The 20,254-nt window shown below is 63.5% G+C and overlaps 3 protein-coding genes across 5 annotated transcripts; all 3 read right to left on the bottom strand.

The window, feature by feature from the left end:
- Nucleotides 1-1,426: 1,426 nt before the first annotated feature.
- Nucleotides 1,427-7,639, bottom strand: CHRNG (cholinergic receptor nicotinic gamma subunit). Its single transcript, XM_005237761.3, is given in 14 exon segments — nt 1,427-2,346; nt 2,430-2,563; nt 2,666-2,870; nt 3,215-3,329; nt 3,598-3,712; nt 4,006-4,209; nt 5,003-5,100; nt 5,383-5,538; nt 5,633-5,742; nt 5,951-5,995; nt 6,108-6,247; nt 6,676-6,733; nt 6,735-6,895; nt 7,636-7,639. Coding segments are annotated over 14 exon segments (1,713 nt in total). The 3' UTR covers nt 1,427-2,178.
- Nucleotides 7,467-12,315, bottom strand: CHRND (cholinergic receptor nicotinic delta subunit). Its single transcript, XM_055817587.1, has 12 exons — nt 11,702-12,315; nt 10,882-11,027; nt 10,646-10,690; nt 10,427-10,536; nt 10,166-10,321; nt 9,814-9,929; nt 9,387-9,587; nt 8,928-9,039; nt 8,691-8,805; nt 8,272-8,473; nt 8,051-8,169; nt 7,467-7,968 (listed from the first exon to the last, which is right to left on the bottom strand). The coding sequence occupies exons 1-12, from the start codon at nt 11,751-11,753 to the stop codon at nt 7,786-7,788; spliced, it is 1,557 nt and encodes a 518-aa protein (XP_055673562.1). The 5' UTR covers nt 11,754-12,315; the 3' UTR covers nt 7,467-7,785.
- A 175-nt stretch (nt 12,316-12,490) lies between these two features.
- Nucleotides 12,491-19,780, bottom strand: PRSS56 (serine protease 56). Of its 3 annotated transcripts, none has more exons than XM_055817585.1 (17): nt 19,515-19,658; nt 18,530-18,691; nt 17,702-17,899; nt 17,104-17,157; nt 16,563-16,752; nt 16,351-16,459; nt 16,112-16,271; nt 15,811-15,953; nt 15,505-15,664; nt 15,200-15,388; nt 14,931-15,092; nt 14,727-14,790; nt 14,297-14,459; nt 13,750-13,894; nt 13,524-13,619; nt 13,132-13,238; nt 12,491-13,004 (listed from the first exon to the last, which is right to left on the bottom strand). In XM_055817585.1, the coding sequence occupies exons 1-17, from the start codon at nt 19,534-19,536 to the stop codon at nt 12,831-12,833; spliced, it is 2,298 nt and encodes a 765-aa protein (XP_055673560.1). In that variant the 5' UTR covers nt 19,537-19,658; the 3' UTR covers nt 12,491-12,830. The 3 variants fall into 3 exon arrangements, with proteins under 3 accessions (XP_055673560.1, XP_027643145.2, XP_055673561.1); XM_027787344.2 differs by having other exon boundaries at nt 12,492-13,004; nt 13,750-13,897; XM_055817586.1 differs by lacking the exons at nt 16,563-16,752; nt 17,702-17,899; nt 18,530-18,691 and having other exon boundaries at nt 12,493-13,004; nt 13,750-13,897; nt 19,515-19,780.
- Nucleotides 19,781-20,254: the final 474 nt, after the last annotated feature.

Genomic DNA, 20,254 nt, shown 5'->3' with positions numbered 1-20,254 from the left:
TGTGGTCATGTGGGGCTGATGCTGGGCTGGGGGGGCTTTTCCTCTGTCAGTGCACTTCCTGCAGCACCCTGCTAGCTCTGGATGGAGTGACCTGCAAAGTGTTCCCTCCCAGCCCAGTTCCTGGAGGACACGTCTGCTGCCCAAGACCCGTGGCATCCAGCTACTGCTTTTGTTTCAGTCCTTGTCTCTAGTGTGGTGATAAACCCCAGGGAGTTATGGAGGGCAGGTAAAACCACTGCTTGGGGAAGGTGGAGAATGTGATCTCAGTCATGTGCTCCTGGCAGGCTGGAAGTTTGTCTCTTCCCAGTTGTGCTGTATGGATATGCTGGCAACTGAGCTCACCTGGAAGAAGCAGCAGCTCTGTGGAGTGGGGAGAAGTGGGTGACAGCACCTGGCCCTGCTCAGAGCTCCCTTGCCCTGGAGGCTGGCAGCAGGGCAACAGGGACCCAGTAATCAATGGGAAACGGCCTGGCAAAGACACACCAGAGCTCATTAATTCTGCACTTTCTTGGGGAGAGAGAGCTCAGGGACTGAGACCGTGCCTGGTGCTGTGGTTTGGGCAGCTTACGGCAGCTCCTGGCTGTCACAGGGCTGGGGACACTTGGCCAGGACTGTCTGTCCTCCCCCACTGTGGGGCTGGGGAGAGGATATTGCTGTGGGGGGACAGGAGTGCTGTGCAGTGCTGTCGCTCGCCGGCAAGAAGGCTATGGCTTGGCGGAGTACGGTGCCCCAGGACCTGGTCACCTCACTGAGATCATAGCCCTGGGGGCTGCCCCCATGGGAGGTGACCCAGCCAGGGGGACAGCAGGCAGGACCCAGCCAGGGCCCTGCATGCTCAGTGAGCTCCTCCGGGCACTCCTGCCTGTGTTGGTGGGCACCATCCCTTCCTGCCTCGAGGTGCCAGCCTGGTGCGCTGGATCCATCTGGTCTTGGTGCTGTAGGTGTCATGCACCTCCTGGGGACAGGGCAGGAAAAGCCACCTTGCAGTGAGCGTGGGCAGGCTGGCACAGCTGGAGGGTGGCTCCAGGCCGTGACCAGGCTGCAGGTGTCCAAGAGGTGATGTCTCAGCTGCTGGGTGTTTGCCTCCTTCCACCATCTGTGCCTGCGGTGCCCTCGCCTCTGGCAGGCAGTGCCAGGAGCTGATCACGGGCAGTAACCAGCTGGTTTTCTCCCTGCAGCAGCAGAGGCAGCCAGTGCTGGGACAGTGACGCTGATAGAGACACAGCACGTCCTGGAGCCAGGCGCAGGTGGCATGAGCTGGACCACAGAGGAGCAGACGCTGCCTGCCACTGTTCCCAGGCTGACCTCCCGCATCTCCCCTGCCAGCAGGGACAAAGCCATGGGGGCCCCAGAGGTCAGTAAGGGGCATGGGGAGGGGGGATGCGGCAGCACCGGGGTGGGGGGAAGGGGCTGTGCTTGACAGACATGATCCTGTATGGCAAGGAGGGCCAGCAGGGGAGGGAGTCACGTAATGATGCTCGTAGTAGAGCGGGTGCCAAGGGGCACCCATCCCTGAGGGGGTGTGGGTGCCTGGTGGCCCATGGTCTTCCCACCCCAAGCTGCTTACTAGGAAGCAGGGACAGCAATTCAGCTGCCCCCAAGAGCCATGGCTGGGAGGAGGGAATGACCTGTCCCTAAGCCTTTCTGTGGCTCCATCGCTGCCCCAGGATGGGGGGCTGTATCCGTGATTCCTGCCCCATTGCCACCATTGCCGTGAATTTGCGTGGCTCTTGCTGCCAGTGCTGGTGCACCAGCAGATGCCTGACTCTGCTCTGGTTCCCCCTTGTCTTGTCTCTGAGCACCCTTGTGTGGTGCTGGCACAGGACTGTGTGGCTTAGAGGTCTGTGGGCAGCCTGCACAGGTGGCACGTGCGGTCTGTCCAAGAGGGGCAATGCCATTAGTGGCCATGCAGCAATGATGCCACGGAGGCTCGCGAGACTGCCGCAGGCTTTACTTCTACATTCAGCACAGCATGGCCACCCCGTGTTCCCCCCTTCCCCATCACCACCACGGCTGGGGGCTGGCAGAGCCCCACCATCCCCAGTCCTCCAGTGTTATGCTTGGTACCAGGAGCTGCTGTGCCTGCGGGGACCTCAATGAGGCAGGCTGGTTTGAGGGTGCCCAGCCCCTGGCTCCGGTGGTCCCGGCAGCAGGATGGCTGGTGGGCACCTGCGGACATCACTGCGGCAGGTACTGCTTGGGGTCCCCGGGGAAGGGCAGGGCAGGTGCCTGGTTGAAGTGAGCCATGAGGAAGATGCCAATGGTGCCGCACACAAAGAGGGAGGCCATGATGAAGAAGCAGACACGATCGATCACCCGTCCCACCAGGATCCACTCTTCGCTCTCCTGCCAGTTGCACGAGGAGGGGGGTGAGGGCTGCCCCCCCTGCCCCCCAGTTGGGTCCCCCTTTCCCCCCAGCCCTGACTCACGCTGCTGAAATCATTCTGCTCCCGTGTGGCATTGGCGATGTAGTTGCAGGCGTCCACGCAGGCGCGGATCTCGGGGCCTGTCTCCTCCAAGCTCTGGCAGAAGTCCTGGGCACTGCCGCTGTCCAGGCCACGTTCTGCAGGCAGCAGAGCTGGCTCAGCAGGCCACAGTGAGTGCCTGGCTGCCTGGCACATCTCCCAGCCTCACAGGGTGGTGCCAAACCCCCAGGGGCACTCACCAATCTTCTCCAACACCGTTTTCATCAGCCCATCTCTCTCTTTCTGCTTCTCAAAGAGCAGCTCGGTCCGGGCTTTCCAGAGCATGTACTCATCAGCTTTCACCATGAGCCCCAGGGAGCTGCGTCTCCGGGCAGCTTGCGGTGGCCCCGCTGTCTCCTCTGGCATGTGCATGCCCAGGTAGCGGGGCAGGAGGTGCAGGCACACCTGGGCACAGTGTCACCTGTGGGGACCTCACCCACACCACCACCACCCAGGGCACCCGATGGGTGTGACCGGGTCCCCTTGCGCTGCCTGGAGCATCCACGTGGGGTATCCTAGTGCCACCAGGACACTGGGTGTGTTGGCATCTGCTGTGCTCCCCAGTGTTCAGAGTGACTTGGTGGGGTTTGGTGGTCTCTTGGGGAAGTCTGGGGTCCCTCTTTGTGCCAGAGGACTTGCCCTCAGATGAAGGCATGCCCACCACCCCACCCCACAAGGGACGTGACCTTGGTCCCCAAATACCTACCCCATTCCCTATGTATAAGAGGTAGGGGGATGACGGCAGGTACCTGGCGCACTCTCTGGGACATGGAGTGAGTGTTGGGTGTCCTCAGTGAGATGTTGAGGACTATGACAGCATTCACCACAATCGCTACCGTCACCACCATGAGGAAGGTCAAGTACCTAGGGAGGGGGCACAAAGCCTCACGTGGGGCTGGTAGGTCACAAGCTATGGGCATGTGAGGTCCATCTCAGTGCCCTCCTGGGCTGGAAACTGAAGACCAGCAGTGGGACACAGGCACGTGGTAGCCCTGTACCAGCTCCACTGAGCTGGGGGTTATTTCTGTACCAGGGTCCTGTCCCTGCGCACTGGCTGCTACCAGAGTGCCGGAGGTCCTGCTGGCACAGTGTGACAACAGGGCAGGCACCCCTGTCCCCATGCATCACTTACTTCCCAATGAGAGGCACAGCCTGGGAGGTCTCGGGCACCTTCTGGGCAATGAGGAAGAGGAAGACGGTCTGGGCCAGGAGGACGTTGATGGAGACAGTGCATTTCTGCCCACCCGCTGCCAAGGAGGGGGGAAGGCAGAGGTTGGCACAGGGCAGTGGTGTGGGCATTGCCCTCCTTTGGCGAAAAGCCCCCACCCCAAAGCTGAACTGGCCAAGTTCTGCCATGAAGCTTTAACCATGGAGTACCTGGAAATTCACACACACACACCCTGCTAAATACCACAGGTGTGGGTGAGAGATGGCACTGATGGTTCCCAAGTACAGAGGGGACAATGAGCCTTTCCTTGCCTGTCACTGCCCCCACCTTGCACATCGCCATGCCCCCAGTGGGTATGGTACCAGTGCATACCTTTGGCAGGCAGAAAGTAGACCAGCACGGCCATGGCGGAGATGAGGACACAGGGCACAATGATGTTGATGATGTAGAAAAGCGGCTTGCGCTGGATGATGAGGTAGAAGATGACCTGCTGGTACTGGATGTCATCTGGGGTGAACTGCTCCGAATTGATGATCTTCCGAGCCGGGCGGTGCTTGATAGCCCATTCGCCATTCTCTGCCACACAGCGGTGCCACGTGAGTCCCACCGCGCTGCCAGGGGCACTGGGCTGCCAGCCCCCCAGCCCGGGGTGGGAGGAAGGGGAGTGCTGGTGATCAGCACGGGCCCCACAGGGCACACAGGCTGGGCATGGTGCAGGGAAAGGCACTAGAGCCACTGGAGAGGGAGATGAGCACTGTGAAGTGTTGCCTTGGCAAAATAACCCAAAAAACTGTTGGAGGGGGCAGCCAGGCACATATGGGGCACCTCAGGCCACTTGGGAGCTCCCAAGGTGTTACACGTGGAGCTGGGGTCCCCCCATCTCCCTGCCCCCTGGGTGCCATGGGGGGAAGCTGAGCATGATCCTGGGTGACAGCACACTGTTTTCCCCTGCCATCTGCGGGAGCGATAGATTTTTTTTTCCTAGTCAAGATCGTAGCTCGGGCCGGTAATGAAAAAATAAATCTCACTGCCTGAAAAGCATTTTGTTCCTTCAATATGCAATTAAAATGTGATGGAAAACGTCATCGTTTGGCCGTGACAGCTACGTTCCCAGCATCAATCAAGCTCCCAGGAACGGTGCTCTCCAGGAGCAGCTGCCAGGCAGTGAGAGCCCTGAGCCGGGGGGGTTAGAAAAACAAATCTTTCTCACACTTCTGCTTCCACTAATAACTTAAGTGCCCATGTAACGGTGGGAGCTGCTAATAGCCCCTGCAGCTCTGCTTTTGGCAGCCACTGGTGTAGTGCCAGGCCTGTTGGGTGTCCCCTGTGCTGGGATGCTCTTGTGCCACGGGGGCAGCCATGGTGTTACCTGTGAAAGCCTCCGGGTCGATGAAGATCCACTCCACGGTCTGGCCTTCCTCCACTGTCAGCAGCAGGTTGATTTCATTGGCGCTGTATGTCTGGGACCTGGGGAGGGACAAGGGGGTGGCACAGGCTGGCAGCAGCAGGTTGGATAGGCAAAGAGTGCCAGTGTGGCACTGGGTGACGCTGGCCACCTCCAGCTCTGCTTTGGGGTGCTTGGCTTGGCCAAGGTGCCTCCTGCCACCAGCAGGGTGCCAGGGGACAGGTATGTGGCACTTGTCTGCCCAGGGGCTTGTTGCCCCAGGGCAGAGGCAGACATGCCATGCTAATCCTTTGTGTCCCAGGAGGACATGCCATGGTGCCTGTGCATGCCCAGCCAGTGCTCACTGGAAAACCATGGTGCAGTTCTGCCAGTCGAAGGGAAAATAGGTGACGTGGATGGAGCACACGCTGCGGTAGATGGCAGGGGGCAGCCAGTAGATGCTGCCATCGGGATACACCAGCACATTGGTGTAGAGGGTGATTTCGAACGTCCCGTCGATGCTGGGGAGAAAGGGTGGGCTTAGCTCCAAACCATGCCCAAGGGGCAGCTGCCACCCCCTGTGCAGAGATATGTCCCCGTTGCCCTGTCACATACTTGTTCTCCAGGACAATGTCAGGCAGCCAGACCATGGTGGAGGGCACGCGCAGCGTCTGGATGTTGTCATATTTCTCAGGGTCCCACCGCAGGCGATAATCAGACCATTGCTGGGGGAAGGGGGGAAGAGGGAGGGGTTACAGTGCTCCCTGAGGGAGGGGAGCTTGTCAGCTGCCTGTCCCGTGCTGCCCCCAAAATGGGCTCGGTTGGGAGCAGCCACAAAATGGTGTGCAGGTTACGGTGCCAGCCCTCCATGGGGTGCCACCCTGAGATGCAAACGTGGCTGGGGCCATCCTGCCTGGACATGAGGGGTCTCACCATCTCGATCCAGACATTGGTGGTGAGGGTCTCCTCCCGCTCGTTCTGGCAAGGAAGGAAGGGAAGAAGACTGCTTTAGTGCCCTGCCCACCTCTCCCTGCTGCCCCACGTGTGGGGGCAAATCCCATCCCACCTGGGGACTTGGAGGGGTTCTCACCAGGGAGATGAGGTTGGTGAGGGTGAGCTTTAGGGTGACATCAATGATCTGGTCCCCATGCAGGGCTGGACGCAGTTGCCGGTTGTAGTTGTTCATGAGGTCCTGGAGCAGCTTCTCCTCCTGGTTCCTGCAGCCCACACCTGGGGAGGGCACATGCCATGGGGGCACCCCAGGGTTGGGGTGGTGGGGCCACCAATGTCCCCGGGACCCGCTATTGGGGGAAGGGGGGGATGGGGGGGGGGGGGCGGGGCGGGGCATGGGGTGTGCATGGGGAGGGGATACCCACACATGTGTCATATACACTGTAGTATGTACATGCGGCTGTGCATGCCTGATGGCGTGTAGCAGTGTCCCAGCATGCAAGCAGAGGTGGGGGTGTTCCCCCCACATCCCCCACCCCAGGGACCTCCTAAGGGCAGGGCATGGGGACAGCGGGCTTCCAGTATGGGGACACCCTGGTGGGACGGTGCGCAGCACCATACACCCATGGGTGACAAACCCCCAAGGGCAAAAGCAGGGAGTGCCTGGGCGCCCCCCCAGACCTCCCCCCGGGGCCAGCACCCCTTACCTGCCAGGGCACAGAGGGTGAGGAGGAGGCTGTGGCAGCGCATGGCGGTGCCGTGGGGCACAGGGGCTGGGGCTCCACTCGGCTGCCTGTGCGGTGGTGTCCTGGGCCTGGCGCCTGGTGGGGTGGAACAGCTGTCCCCTGCTACCGTCAGCTGTTCCCAACAGCCTCAGGGGCTGGGGAGGGACGGGTGACCACCCCCACGCACCCACCCACCCCCCCGCTGGCGGGATAGTGCCAGTTTGCTGGGAAGCTCCTCTGGCATTTTGTGCCCGCAGGGTAGGGATTGGGTCTGGGGATAAAATGAGCTCCGTGCCTCTGTTTCCCCATCCCCCCCCCAGAGGGATGCATCTCCCTGCGCTGGAAGCCCGTGGGGAAGGGGTGTCCCCTGGCAAGCAGCCCCAGCAGTGCCCTGTGACCTCCACGTAGGGCAGGGAAGGAGCAGCCAAGTCCCACCACGCCAGCCGGGAGTGATGCCCACTTCGGGGCTCCAGGTCCTGCCAGGCTCTGTGCAGGGGGGTCGGTGGTGGAGGGGGTGAGATTCCTGGCTCAGCGGAGAGGATGACAGCTGTCCTGGGCCACCGCTGCGGGGGGGATGTCAGCTGCGCCCCCTGAAACCGGAGCCCTGGCGTCCTGCTGCTGTGCTGGGCAAGGAGACACCCGTCTCGGCCCCCGGCGCAGCACTGTGGGAGGGGGTGTGCTGGGGGGGACACTCGTGGGTCTGACTAGGGGGGCCACGGGGATGGGGGGAGATGTGGGTACTAATGGCATCTCTGCCCACTGCAGTGGGCCTGCAGGGGATGGTGCCATTCTGGGGGGGGGGTCCGGCCCCTTCCGCAGCCCATGCTGTCCTGAATGCCCAGCCCAGTGGGAGCAGCAGGGCTAGCACCACCGCATCCCCTCTGGAAAACACACCTTCCAGCTACGCCTGAGAACCGCTGTGCTCGGGACACCCAACAGCACCCATTCGGGTTGGGCACCATGCTCATGGGGGACACTGAGAGCAGCCACCAGCTCAGGACCCTGCAGCAAGAAGTACCCAGCTTTATTTTCCCAAGCCAAGGTAAGCGAGCAGGGGTCTGGCATATGGGACCCCCCCACACACACACTGCACTAGATGAAGCGCTTGTTCTCCTCCCGGTAGTCATAGGGATCTCCAGCGAAGGGCAGTGGCGGCGGGTGGTTGTAGATGCCCATGAGGAAGATCCAGAGGGTGCCCACCACCAGCATGGGGGTGATAAGGAAGAGGCAGAGGCGGTCCAGAGTCCGGGCCACATGGTTCCAGTTGTCCTTCTCCTGGAGAGGGAGTGAGGATCCAGGCAGTGGGGAGCAGTGCGCACAGGGAGCCCCCCTGCCCCCCCATGCCCATGGCCCCTACCTCATTATAGCTGTTTTTCTCCCGCATGTACTTGACGATGAAGTTGGCATTGTCAATGACAGGTTTTATGTGCTCGTAGAGCTGCTCCTCGCCTGCGTCTGTGCCTGGTGGTGCCAAACCTGGGAGTGAGGGGGGCAGTGAGATGGGCTCCAAAAGGCCATCCCTGGAGACCACCGCTCCACCCCCCTTCCCTGTGTCCCTGTAGAGGGGCTGTGGCTCACGGGCAGGGGTGATGCGGCTGACCAGCCCATGCCGCTCCGACTGCTTCTCAAACATGAGCTCGCTGCGGGACTTGACGCTGAAGTACTCCTCTGCCTTGGCGATGTAGCCGGCTGAGCTGCAACGCCTGATGCACGGGGTGCCCGCTGGGCTCTCGGCCGGCTGTGACATGCCCAGCAGGTGGGGCAGGGTCTCCAGGAAGACCTGTGGCATAGGAGGTGGTGTCAGGTCCCTTGGCCACCTCCCTGTTGCAGTGGCACCTTGTCCCCACCTTCTGCCCCCGACTTGGGTGTGCAACCCCTTGGAGGGGTGCAGATGGGACACCCCGATGCAATGCTGGGGCTGTGATGTCCCATGGCCTCTGTGGGCCACAGTGCCACCCCAGTACTTACCAGTTCACCCAGCCCAGCACCCTGCTCACCTCTTTGACCCAGTCAGACATGATGTGGGTGCTAGGGGTGCGGAAATGGAAGTTGAGGACCACGACGCAGATCACCACCACAGCTGTCACCAGAAGCATGATAAAAAGCAGATACCTGTGGGGGGCACGGAGCTGGAGCTGGGGTTGCCACAGGGGCTGGGCACGGGCAGAGCAGCACTCTGGCACCACAGGGACCCTGTGATGTGCCCACTGCAACCAGCGGTGCCCAGGACTCACTTGCCGATGAGAGGGATGGCGTGGGAGGTGGCGGGCAGGCGCTGGGAGATGAGCAGGAGGAAGACAGACTGGGCCAGGAGCACTGAGATCACCAGGGTCATCTTCTCACCACCTGGTGAACAGGGGAGCTCAGGGCAAACCCTGCTCCAGGCCCCTCCCCAGTGCCCCCAATGCTGGGATTGCCCTTCCAGTGTCCCACCATGCAGTGCTCCATATAGGGTTTCCCATTATGAGGGTATCCCGGGGTCCCACACAGGGTATCCTGTGCCCAAGCATGCCCCTGCCAGGGTGCCTGGCTGCGATGATGGTGTCCTACATGGGGATGTCCCAGTACTAGGATGTCCCCATGCTGGGCTTTGGGGTGTCCCCATGTCCCAGGACCTGGTGCTGGTGTGGGACATGGAGGTGCCCCATGGGGTGACCCCGGTGCCTGGTGCAGGTGTCACAGGGCTCACTCACTGTCAGCAGGCAGGTAGAAGACGAGGATGGCCATGAAGGCAATGAGGATGCAGGGCGTGACGATGTTGATGACATAGAAAAGCGGCTTGCGCTTGATGATGAGGTAGAAGGTGATATCCTGGTGTTCGCTGCTCTCCGGAGGGTTGTCAGGGTGGATGTTCTTGCGGGCCGGGCGGTGGATGATTTCCCATTCCCCATTCTCTGCCAGGGCATGTGGTACAGCACATGGTGTGAGGGATACCTGCCATGTCCATCCTTGCCAGCCCCACCAACACTGGTCTCCCCATCCTGTATCTGGGTGGCTCCAGGCCTGATGGGATGGGTGCCAGGGTGCCAAAGCCCTGGGCACTCAGGTGTCTCCATGGCAGGCTGCACCAATGCCAGATGTCCCCCTGCCACAGGACATGGCAGAGAGCTCAAGCATTACCTGTGAAGCCTTCGGGATCGATGATGATCCACTCCACTGGGTAATCCCTGCCCGTCTTCGGGTCATTTTCTGTCTTCAAGTGCATGCTGATCTCCAGGGCATTGTACGCCAGCGAGCTGCCCCACGGCCAGGGGACACAGGCAGTGAGGGGCTGTACCTGCTGCTTGGTACCCACCCCCCACCCCACCCCCACCTCCAGCATGATGGACTTGGGCCACTGAGTCACCTGCAAACTGGCACCTTGCTGCACCCCAATAGCAAGGGAAGGTGCTGGCAGCAGCGGGCACCATGGGGGGCCAGGATGCCCACCCTGCTGCCCACCCCTGCCCTGCCCCAGCCACCCCCCTGGCACCTGAATTTGAGGGTGCAGTTCTGCCAGTCAAAGGGGAAGAAGTCAACATTGATGGGACAGGCGCTGCGGAAGATGGCAGGTGGCAGCCAGTAAACGTAGCCTGTGTCGTAGATGAGGACGTTGCAGTAGTAGGCAATCTCGAAGAGCCCATCATTGCTGTGTCGGAAGAGAGCCGAGGTGATGGCAGGGACAGAGGGAGCCCTGGGCATGCACCAGGCACAGCGTGGGGTGTTTAGGAGGGGAAACTGAGGCACGGCTCACTTGTTCTCTAGAACTATCTCAGGCAGCCACAACATGTCTGCTGGCAGGCGGAGCACCTCGATGTCCCCAAACTCAGACTTGTTCCACTGCAGGCGGTAATCAGTCCAGCCCTGGCAGGAGGGATTCCCAGGTCACCCCACCATCACACTGAGCCCCCCCCCCCCCCCGCTGCCTGTGCCTCAGGGCACAACTGACACCATGATGCCTGTCCCTACTCACGTGCTCGAGCCATAAGTTGGTGGTGAGCGTCTCGTCCACTTCTTTCTGCAAGGACAGTGTGGGGCAGTGAGATGCCAGGGCTATGCCCAGCAGCTAGCCCCCCCAGCCCAGGCCCCCCAGCCCTCACCAGCCAGGGTTTGGGGCAGCAGCCTTAGGGCTGCCCTGACCTAGCCAGCCCTGGGGCTGAGGCATGGCCGGGGGGCACCTCACGGTGGGCACTGCCTGCTGGGGCTCACCAGAGAGATGAGGTTGGAGAGGGTGAGGGCCAGGTAGACGTCCACAACCTGGTCAGTGGAGACAACGGGGCGCACCTCCTTGTTGTAGCCATTCTCCTCGAAGAGGTAGTGGATGAGCCGCTCCTCCTGGTTCACACAGAGCCCGCCTGGGGGTGGGGGGTCAGGCAAACCATAGGGGGTTGGGGGGGGTTACTAGGCCCAGCGACACCCCACAGGGATGCTTGACTAGGGCAGGGTGGTATAAGGATGGAGGGGACAGAAGCAGGTCAGGACACTGCATGTCTGTGCTGCACAGGGGTGTGGACACGGGACATGCAGGAATGACAGATGTGCCCAGGCACATGGGCACACATGGGCATGGGACAAGGACATGGACACAGAGGGACACACAGACACAGAACCAGCACACACAGGGACACACAAGCACAAGACACTGGGGAACAGACACAGTGGCACTGTGCACGTAGGTGGATGCACACGCAGAGGCACACATGGACAGATGGACACGAAGCTAGTATATGCAGGGACATATGTCATAGATGCAGTGTCACTCTGCACACAGACACAGTGATACTGTTCACCGACAGACAGACAGACACACAGCCCGGGCAGGGACATGGCTCCAGGTGGCACAGTCAGGACAGAAGCACAGGGGCTGCTCAGTGATGGGAGTTTGCCAGGCAATACCCAAAACGCAGCCCTGGGGACACTTGCACCCAGCTTGGACCCTGCCACCATCACCCCCCACAGACCCCATCGAGGGAGCCCAACCCCCTCCCTCCCAGTAACAGGGCAGCCCCGACCCCAGGATCCTGCTCACCCGACAGCACCAGTGCCCCGAGCAGGGCCAGCCGTGCTGGCAGGTCCCCCATGCAGCGCCTGCGGTGCCCTCACGCCGTGCCAGGCCCTGGCTGCCTCCCCGCCTGGCCTGGCCGAGCGGATGTCCGGCTGCCGGTGGAGCGGGAGATGGATGGTGCCAGGTGCCGAGGGGGAAGGGTACCGGCACTGGATACCCGCTCCCACCCCGCTCTTCCGGCACTCCAGCGCCCAGAGAAGGGGAGACAGGCAGGCACAGCTGGCCCTGCCGGCCCCGTGGGTGCCAGCCCATCACCCTGCGCCTGGGCACCCCAGCATGGGCATTGCTGGGTGTGGGGAGGAGCGGTGCCTTCCACTGCTCAGCAGCCTCAGCGATGCTGCTCAGGGTGGGCAGGGTCCCCACAAGCAGGAGGGGTTGGTACCCACCGATGCTCGAGCGCATGGATGGCACCACCCTGGCACTTGCCACTGGCCCAGGGCACGCTCAGCCCCTACGCCAGCAGGAGGTTTCATGTGGGTCCCTGATGGGGCAGCAGCAGGGGTGGGCACTGATGCTGTGCTGTGGGTGCTGTGGGGGCAGGATGGGTGTCTGGCCCCTGGGGAGGGGGCTGAGGAGTCTGTGCCGGGCTGGACACAGCACCAGTGCCAGGGCCAGGAGCAGAGGCTGAGGGCATTGCTTCAGGGTACGGGGAGGGACAGGATGGGGGATGTTATCTGATGTCACATCCTCCATGGGAAGTCCCCTCACCAGCACTGTGTGGCACGGGCACTCACTTCACACTCACTGGCTACTGGAAAATAGAGCCCTTTATTGAAAAATAAACCTTTCTCTGTACAAATAAATAACAGCCCAGGTGTCTCTGGGGAAATGGGGCTGGGGTGGGCTTGCCAAAGTGAGGGTCCCAGGGGAGAGGGGGGCCATGTTCCCTAGCTGAGACGCTCCAGGTGCCCCGTGGTGCCCCATTGCCCCTGGGAGGTCAGGCAGTGCTGGTGGGAAGAGGGAAACTGAGGCTTGATAGAGGACAAAATGGTGGAAGAGCCTGAACTGGGGATGGGGGTTGTGTTTGAAGGACACGAGAGACCCCTGCCCCAGCACCCCATCCCCGTGCTGGCACGGTGTCCCAGGAGCACCATTAGGTTTTCAGTGCCTCGAGTGCCAGAGCAACGAGTCCAGGCATGCTGCGGGCCAGCGAATCGCTCTCCAGCCCCACAAGGCCAGCAAAGGCTGTGGGGCGACCCCCCACCATGGCCCGCACCTGCGCCCGGTAAAGTCCCTTGGCATTTTTGGAGCCCAAGTCCACCAGGATCTGCAGGGAGACAACACCACCGTGAGTCCTAGGGGAGCCAGAAGCACAGCGGGATGGTGATGGGCTGGGGGGTGGCACTGCCTGGCTGCCAGGGTGGGAGCTCGGAGTAGCTGGACAGGGTGCTCACCTCCTGGAAGGTCATGGCCAGGTCCGGCTCAGGCACCCGCAGCACCCAGGCGTACAGCTCCCGCACCTCACCCACCCGCACCGCTGACTCGTTGAGGCCAGGGCAGGCTGCAACCCCGGGGATGGGCAGGGGAGAGATGGAGGGGGGACATCAGAGAGGAATTGAGGGGGCACCGTGTTGCTGCCCACCCCAGGGAGGAGCACTCATGCTCTGGGGATGTCAGGGGAACAGGGGCAGAGAGGGTGCCTTTGGAGGGGGGCATGGCCAAGGGCTGGCTCACCAACATGGGACAACCAGCCCTGGAACTGGGGTGCAAAGCTGAGGCATGGTTTGCCACCATACCCATGGTGGCGCGCGGCATCCTGCAGTGGCCAGGGCTGCTGGGCACTTACCTCTGCCCATGCTTGCCTCCTCCTCCTCCTTCTCCTCCTCCTCCATCCCCGGCAACTCCACGGGCACCAGCTCACGTTTCTCCCTCGGCGCGGACCCTGTCACCAAGAGAGGTGTGAAAACCCCGGTGGAGACATGGCTAGCGGACACTGCCCGGGCACAGAGCCTGGTGGATGGATATCCCGCTGTCCCGTCAGCCCCAGCCCCCCACAGGCTCCCAGGGCTCACGGCTCTGCGCGAGGGTCCCTGCCAGCTCTCCAGGTGCCCAGCGTGGCTCTGTGGCTTCGAGAGGAGTGCTGAGGTCCAGCTCTGCCCGCAGCTGGGCAAGGAAGGCTCGTCCCTGTCCCACCAGCTCCTCCACCAACTCCTCACCCTGCTGAAGGGAAGGGTGGGACAGGGTGGGTGGTGGGGCACCCACAGGGCACCTGTGGGCACAGCCAGGTGCACAGTGGCAGAATGCAGGGCACGGCTGGGCTGGTGTCAGATGGGGACACGCGACTGCTTTATGGCTGTGTTGGGTTGGATTCTAAGCTGTGGGGTCAGACCCATGGCTGGCTCTGCCATGGTTGGACTGGGAGCACTGGTTTCAGCTGGAAAGGATGAGATGGCCTCTCTGTGGTGGCAGAGTGGGAGATACCACATTCGTGGCTGCACCGGGGACGATGGACCCAAGGGATGTCAGGAGGGGACACAGGGCAAGTGATGGGGCCTTGGTCCCTGGTGGCACCTTCACCAGAGGGTTAGGGACTCCCCCCAGCCTTCCCTCCCCACATACCTGCAGGAAGAGCCACGTCTCCTCGGGGAGCTGCCCCCCGTCCAAAGTGGGTGCCAGGGGGCTGCCCCCCGCCATGGCCCTCAGCACCTCCACCCAGTCCTGCAACCGGGGCCCCACAGCCCCGAAGAGCCCTGCAAAGGGGGGTGGCCGCCCAGCCCCCCGCCTGCAAGCATAGTGGGGCGAGCTCAGGCAGGCGCCCGGTGGCACCCATCCCCAGGGCAATGCCACCCCATGTACCCCCAGCGGGGCCTGGGTGGCCCTGGGCACCCTAGGGGTCATGCCCACCTCCCTCCAGGTGTGCCCTGGTTGCAGGAAGAGTAGGACCCCAATGCTACAGGCTGTCCCCAAAAAGCCATGTCTGCCCACAGGCATCTTGCCTGCTTCCCCAAACCCTGTAGCCCCTCTTGTCCTGTGGCCCACCATGCCTCACCTGGTGGGTGGTCTTCGAGGTCCCTCTGCTGTGGGGCTGGGCTGGCCTCCTGCCACCGCTGAACCTGTGGGGACAAGAAAGGGACAGGAGGGACAAGGGGCAGGGGTCCCAAGCCAGGGCAAGCTGCTGAAGCTCCGGCCACTGGTAGAGGGGGGACTAATGGGACCCCAAGCAGGCACAGGGTGGCCCAGCCCGGGAGGGTACCTGGGGCTTCCCTGCGGACACGGTGGGGAAAGAGATGCCCGTAGATCTTGCCCAGGAGCTGGGGCAGGGTGCGGGTGAGGAAGGAGAAGTCAAACTGGTTGCGGATGAAGTCCCCAGCCCGGCGCAGGAGATCCACCAGGGTCTGGGCGTAGGAGTGCAGCTCTGTGGGCACAGCGGGATAGCCATGGCCCTGACACCATGCTGGCCCCGTGCTGCCAGAAGCGGGGTCCCTCCTCACACCCTGGCCCCAGCACAGCCCCTTGGCTCACCGCATCGTTTCGTCCTGGCACGGCAGGTCTCCTCAGCCAGGCGGGCACAGGCAGCCCGGCCCTGGGGGGCCCGGCAGGACCCGGTGTAGAAGGTGCAGAGGCGGGCGCGCTCGGGGGGCTGCCGCTCGGGGGGCAGCTGGGCCAGGGCCAGCAGGTCAAAGCAGCTCGGTTCCCGGCTGCCAGGGGCGGCTGTGAGGGCACCGGGGCTGCCATGAGGTGCTGAATCCTGCCCCCCAGGGCGATGTATCCCCACAGCACCCTGGGCATCTCTGTCCCGTCCCCCCGGCATGGCCAGTGGCACTCACGGTCCATCTGGAGGCTGAGCCAGTCTGTGAAGGCAGTGACGCGGGTGTAGACGCCCGGTTTGCCTTGCTCACCGCAGCCGTCGCCCCACGAGGTGATACCGTAGAGAACGAAGCGGTGCGAGGAGGGGTCCTGGCACGCCAGCGGGCCCCCCGAGTCACCCTGAGGGGGGGATGCCTGCGCATTGGTCTGGGCCAGGACCCCAACAGCACTGCCAGGCTGTGCTGGGCTGCGGTGCGTGCCCAACACTGTGTGCCGCAAGGGATTTATCAGCTGGGGGGCTGGCAGCCCCCAGCCCCGGGTGTTACCTGGCAGGAGTCAATGCCCCCAGACAAGTACCCAGCACAAAACATGGCGTTGGTGAGCAGGTCCCTGCCCAGGGCTCCCCGGCATGTCTCCTGGCTGAGCAGGGGCACCCGTGCCTCCATCACCACGTCGGCCGCCGGCCCCTCTGCCAGGCAAGGTACCCATTATGGGGTCCCCCATGCCCGGACACCCCCCTCTTTTTTGCACCCTCCCTGCCCTGGCTTAGTGGATTGGCGCTGGGCACTGGAGAGGGCACCAAAGGGGATGCCCCACAGACCCTGCAGGTGTTGGGGTGTCACCTACCTTCGTAGAGGGAGCCCCAGCCCGCGATGTAACAGGCGGTGCCAGGGCTGGGTTCTGCAGGGCCGCTGGGAAGGCACACGGGGCTGATGGTGGGCGATGGGACCAGTGGCACTGCCAGCTCCAGCAGCGCCAGGTCCCCGTGAAATGTCTTGGGGTTAAACTGGAAGGAGGTGGGGGGAGTCAGTGGGGGGCCCTGGGGCATGCCCAGAGAGGTCAGGGGGGTGCCCACCTCCACTGACCTTGGGATGAGGCAGGATGCGCCGGACGGGCACTGCCCGCTCGCCCACGCCTGGCTTGCCAAGCTCGTAGTTGCCTGCCACCACCGTCCACGCCAACTCGTTCTGGTTCCTGGCAGAGTGTGGGACAGATAGTTACAGGAGTGACAGGGGTGCCACCCCATGCCACCCTCTGCAGGGACATCATCCCTATGTTGCCATGCCCCTCGCCATACCCGGCAAAGCAGTGGGCTGCGGTGAGGACCCAGGAGTGTCCCACCAGCACCCCTCCACACATCAGCTCCCCATGGAGCCGCACTGACACCAGCCAGGGCCAGGCCCCCCGTGGGGCCACGCTGCCACCCATGATCCGTCCTCGGGGGGCCGTAGCGTTGGCTTGGGGGCCCACACGGTGCCCGCAGCTCCCTGGGGGACAAAGCCAGGGTAAGGGGGGGTGTCCTGCAGACCTGCTGCTGGGGCACCCCCTCGTCCGGGTGGGCACGGGGTGACCACTCATGGTGGTGCCAGGATGGCCGTGGTGGCGGAGGGGTTGGCGGGTGGCCCCCGGGGGGGGTCATGCCACGCCAGGCGCGCTGTCAAGCCTCATTGTGCTCACGGAGGCGAGCGGGCGGCGGGCCGGGGGCACCCCGCGGCACGGCAGCTGCCGACGCTAACCTCTGCCCCTTGGCCCAGCAGGCAGCCGGGGGGCCAGGGGCACCCGCCGGTGTGTGTGTGTTGGAGGGGGGTGGTGGGCACCGTGGGGCTGCCCTGGCTCACCTGGCATCGCCGCCTCTGCTGCTGCGACAGGGCCCGAGGCTGTGGCTGCCACTCCTGCGGGGACAGATTGTCACAGCATGTGGGGACACCCCTCCCAATGTCACCACAGTGTCCCTCCTGTCCCCAATTCCCCTGGTTGCTCTCAGTGCCCCCCAGACCCCCATCATCCCAAAAAAAGCACCCTCGTACTGCCCCAGGAGTGCTCGTCAGCCCCAGTGACTCAGTGTCCCCAAACTCTCTGCCACCCCGCCTTGTCCTGTTCCACCATACTCCCCTCTCCCACCCCAGATTCTCCATCACCCCTCAGTGCCCTGTCCCCCCCCAATCCACTCATCGCTCCCAGTGCCTCCATCCCCCAGCTCTCAACCTCTCACCCCAGATCCCTCCCTCCCTGCCAATCTCCCATCCCACCAGATTCCCCATCACCCTACCATACCTCCACCTCCTCAGCCTCCCTACCCCACCACAGCACCTCCTGTCACCCCCAGTGCCCCATATCCCCACACACAATCCCAGGCATCCCTGGGGGTGCCCCATTTGTTATTGTGGGGTCTCTCCTCTCTGGGAGGATCCATGGGTGATGCGGGTGCCCACTCACGGCACTCCTGGAGGCGGTGGCGGCAGAGCTGGGCACTGAGCTGGGTGCAGGCATGCTGGGCCCCCTCGGGTGGGCACAGGCGCTGGTAGGGGGCACAAGCCTGGCTCAGTGCCCAGTTGCGCTGAGGCAGCTCAGGCAGCACCTGGGCATCCAGCAGGACCTGGCAGCTGGGGGGCACAGTGAGGGGCACGGCTGGTGCTGCAAGGACAAGCAGGGCTGTGGGCATCCCACTGTGTCCTCCCTGCCCACCTCTGCCCAGGCCAGTCCAGGCTCTGCTTTGGGGCAGATGGGAAGGGGACATGATGGGGCTGCTCTGTTGGCATGTTTTAGTAGGGTCTCCTGAGTGCTGGGACGTTTTTGAGTGGATATCTGGGAAGGAGACAAGGGATTGGGCATTGCTTTGGGTAAGGCTCCAGGTGATGTTTGGGTAGGATCTAGAGAAGATGGGGAACTGCTTGGGTAGGGTCTCTGGGTGGTGGTTTTGTAGTCTCTAGCAGTCAGGGATATGTTTTGGGAATCTGGCCACTGTTTTGGCAAAGCCTATAAGGGAGGGGGGTACCGTCTGGGTAGGGTGTTGGGGTGTCATTTTGGTAGGGTTTGTAGGGGATGAGGTGGTGCTTTGGTAGGGACCCAAAGAAATATTTGGGTAGGATCTCCAGGCATGGGTCTGTGTTAGGGTAGGGTCTCCTGGGCATGGGGTGGTATTTGGACAGGGACCCCTGGCAGCATTTAGATAGGGACGCTGGGCAGTGTTTGGGTAGGGACTGGGCCTGTTTGGGCAGGGTCTCCTGGGGATGGGGCAGTGGGGGCCATGGGGCCATGACTCACATGGGCAGCGACGGGTGAGGTTGGTGCAGGGGGGGAAGAGGCAGGGGGCACAGAGCCCACAGGCGCCCCGCTGCTGCTGCTGCTCGGCCAGCGCCCGCTCCAGTGCCAGCAGTGCGCTCCTCAGCGCCGCCTCCAGCACCAGCGTCCCCCGGCTGGACAGTGCTGCCAGGCACATGCAGGGTGCTCAGACCCCCGGCACCCCCACCGTTGCCCCCCACAGTGGCCACAGAGTGCCCCCAGCCTGGCCGGTGCCCGCGCCCCCCATATCTCCATGGTGTCAGGCTGGGCAGGGCCTGTCACCTGCTGGCATCGCCTAGGGTGACAGGCACGAGGCTCACCTCCCTGCTGGGGCTGGTACATGGGCACATGATGTGGGGAGGGTGCCTGCCCAGGTCTGTGTGTGCCCGTTGTATGTGGAGACCCTGTGAGAACATGTGCTTGCAGCAGGGTATGAGCCCGGACAGGTGTGCCCGTGTGTGCCGGTGTGCATCTACTTCTGTGCACACCTGTGCCCGTACCGTGGGTGCACACTTGTGCGGGCCAGGATCTCTGTGCCTGTGTCTACATGTCGCTGCATGTGCTCATGTGTGTGCAGTCCTGTGCGTGTCCTGTATGTGCATCCCCACATGTGCCTGTACCTGTGGCCACCTGCACCCACCCATAGCCACCCTGCTGTGGGCCGTGCCCTGGCAGAGGGTCCCTCGGGTCTGGCACAGGTGCCTGGGCAGGAGGGAGAACTGGTGGCCATGGGCCATGACCCACACCACTCCCTGCAACCCCTGTGTCCCCTAGTGCTGTGGGAAGCACTTGGCACCCAGTCCCGGCACTGCAGGCATGTCCCGTGGGCTGGGGTCTTTGCCAGGGACCCAGGCATCTTGCTTGTGCTTCCCCCCCTTACTGAGAGTGAACCCAAGAGTCCCAGCTTCTACAGCTGCCCCAGCCCAACCCTCCCACAAAGATGCCCCCACCCCTGTGCCCCACTGACCTTGCAGGACGCTGGCTGGCATGGGGTACAGCCCCTGGCCCAGGGGGGCCCCCCCCACCAGCTGCAGCAGCAGCAGCAGCACGGGGGGGGACCAGGCGGGCCCCGAGAAGAGCTCCCTGCATCCTCTTCCCTCCTCTCTCCATCCTTGGGTGGGCAAAGGGGGGCAGGTGGGGGGAGCCCCCGAAATGCCCGAGGCGGGCGAGGAGGGATGGATATATACGGTGCCCCCTGGGCGGTGGGAGGAGAGAGGGGCCGGGGGAGCACAAACAGGCGAGTTCATTAATGTCGCGCCAAGATGCCAGCTCGGGGCGGGGGGCGCGGGGGGGGGCGCAGCCGGGGCCTCAATGCCGCCTTTGTTCGACGGGGCCTCCGGGCGGGCAGCATCAGACGGGCGCTGCGCTCCGGCGCTGCCCGCGGCCCTTGATCATTTTCACGCCAAGCCCCGGCCGCGCCACCGTCCCTCCCGCGGGCCCCGGGCGGGGGGAGCGGGGGGGGGACAGCGGGCGGGTGGGAACGCACCGGCGGCTGCGGGGCGCGGGGGGCCCGGACTGGGCGTGGGAGACCCGCCGGGGGCTTCAAAGGCGGGCAGCGGGACGGGGTGGACATCGCCCGGAGGGGGGGTGGTTGGCGGGGGTCTGGGGAGGGGAGCATGGGACGGGGGGGTCCCTCTTTCTGTGCCAGCCCAGCCGTGGCTGAACGGGCCGCCCCGTGAAAGGACACTGCATCCCCGTGCTGCGCAC

This window comes from Falco peregrinus, chromosome 12 (assembly GCF_023634155.1).
Source record: "Falco peregrinus isolate bFalPer1 chromosome 12, bFalPer1.pri, whole genome shotgun sequence".
NCBI classification, from domain to species: Eukaryota; Metazoa; Chordata; class Aves; order Falconiformes; family Falconidae; genus Falco; species Falco peregrinus.
The sequence above is the reverse complement of the archived record's forward strand: the minus strand, read 5'-3'. Positions and strand labels throughout refer to the sequence as shown.

Excerpts from the sequence above, each read along its gene's own strand:
- PRSS56 (XM_027787344.2), bottom strand. The coding sequence starts at position 19,536 with ATGCCAGCCAGCGTCCTGCAAG. Across the intron at positions 17,158-17,701 it reads CCACCGCCTCCAGGAGTGCC|GAGTGGCAGCCACAGCCTCG; the intron begins GTGAGTGGGCAC and ends CTGTCCCCGCAG. Across the intron at positions 15,665-15,810 it reads GGGGCATTGACTCCTGCCAG|GGTGACTCGGGGGGCCCGCT; the intron begins GTAACACCCGGG and ends TCCCCCCCTCAG.
- CHRND (XM_055817587.1), bottom strand. The coding sequence starts at position 11,753 with ATGGGGGACCTGCCAGCACGGCTGGCCCTGCTCGGGGCACTGGTGCTG. Across the intron at positions 9,040-9,386 it reads CTTCTACCTGCCTGCTGACA|GTGGTGAGAAGATGACCCTG; the intron begins GTGAGTGAGCCC and ends CCTGTTCACCAG. Across the intron at positions 8,170-8,271 it reads CAGCCGCATCACCCCTGCCC|GTTTGGCACCACCAGGCACA; the intron begins GTGAGCCACAGC and ends CCTCACTCCCAG.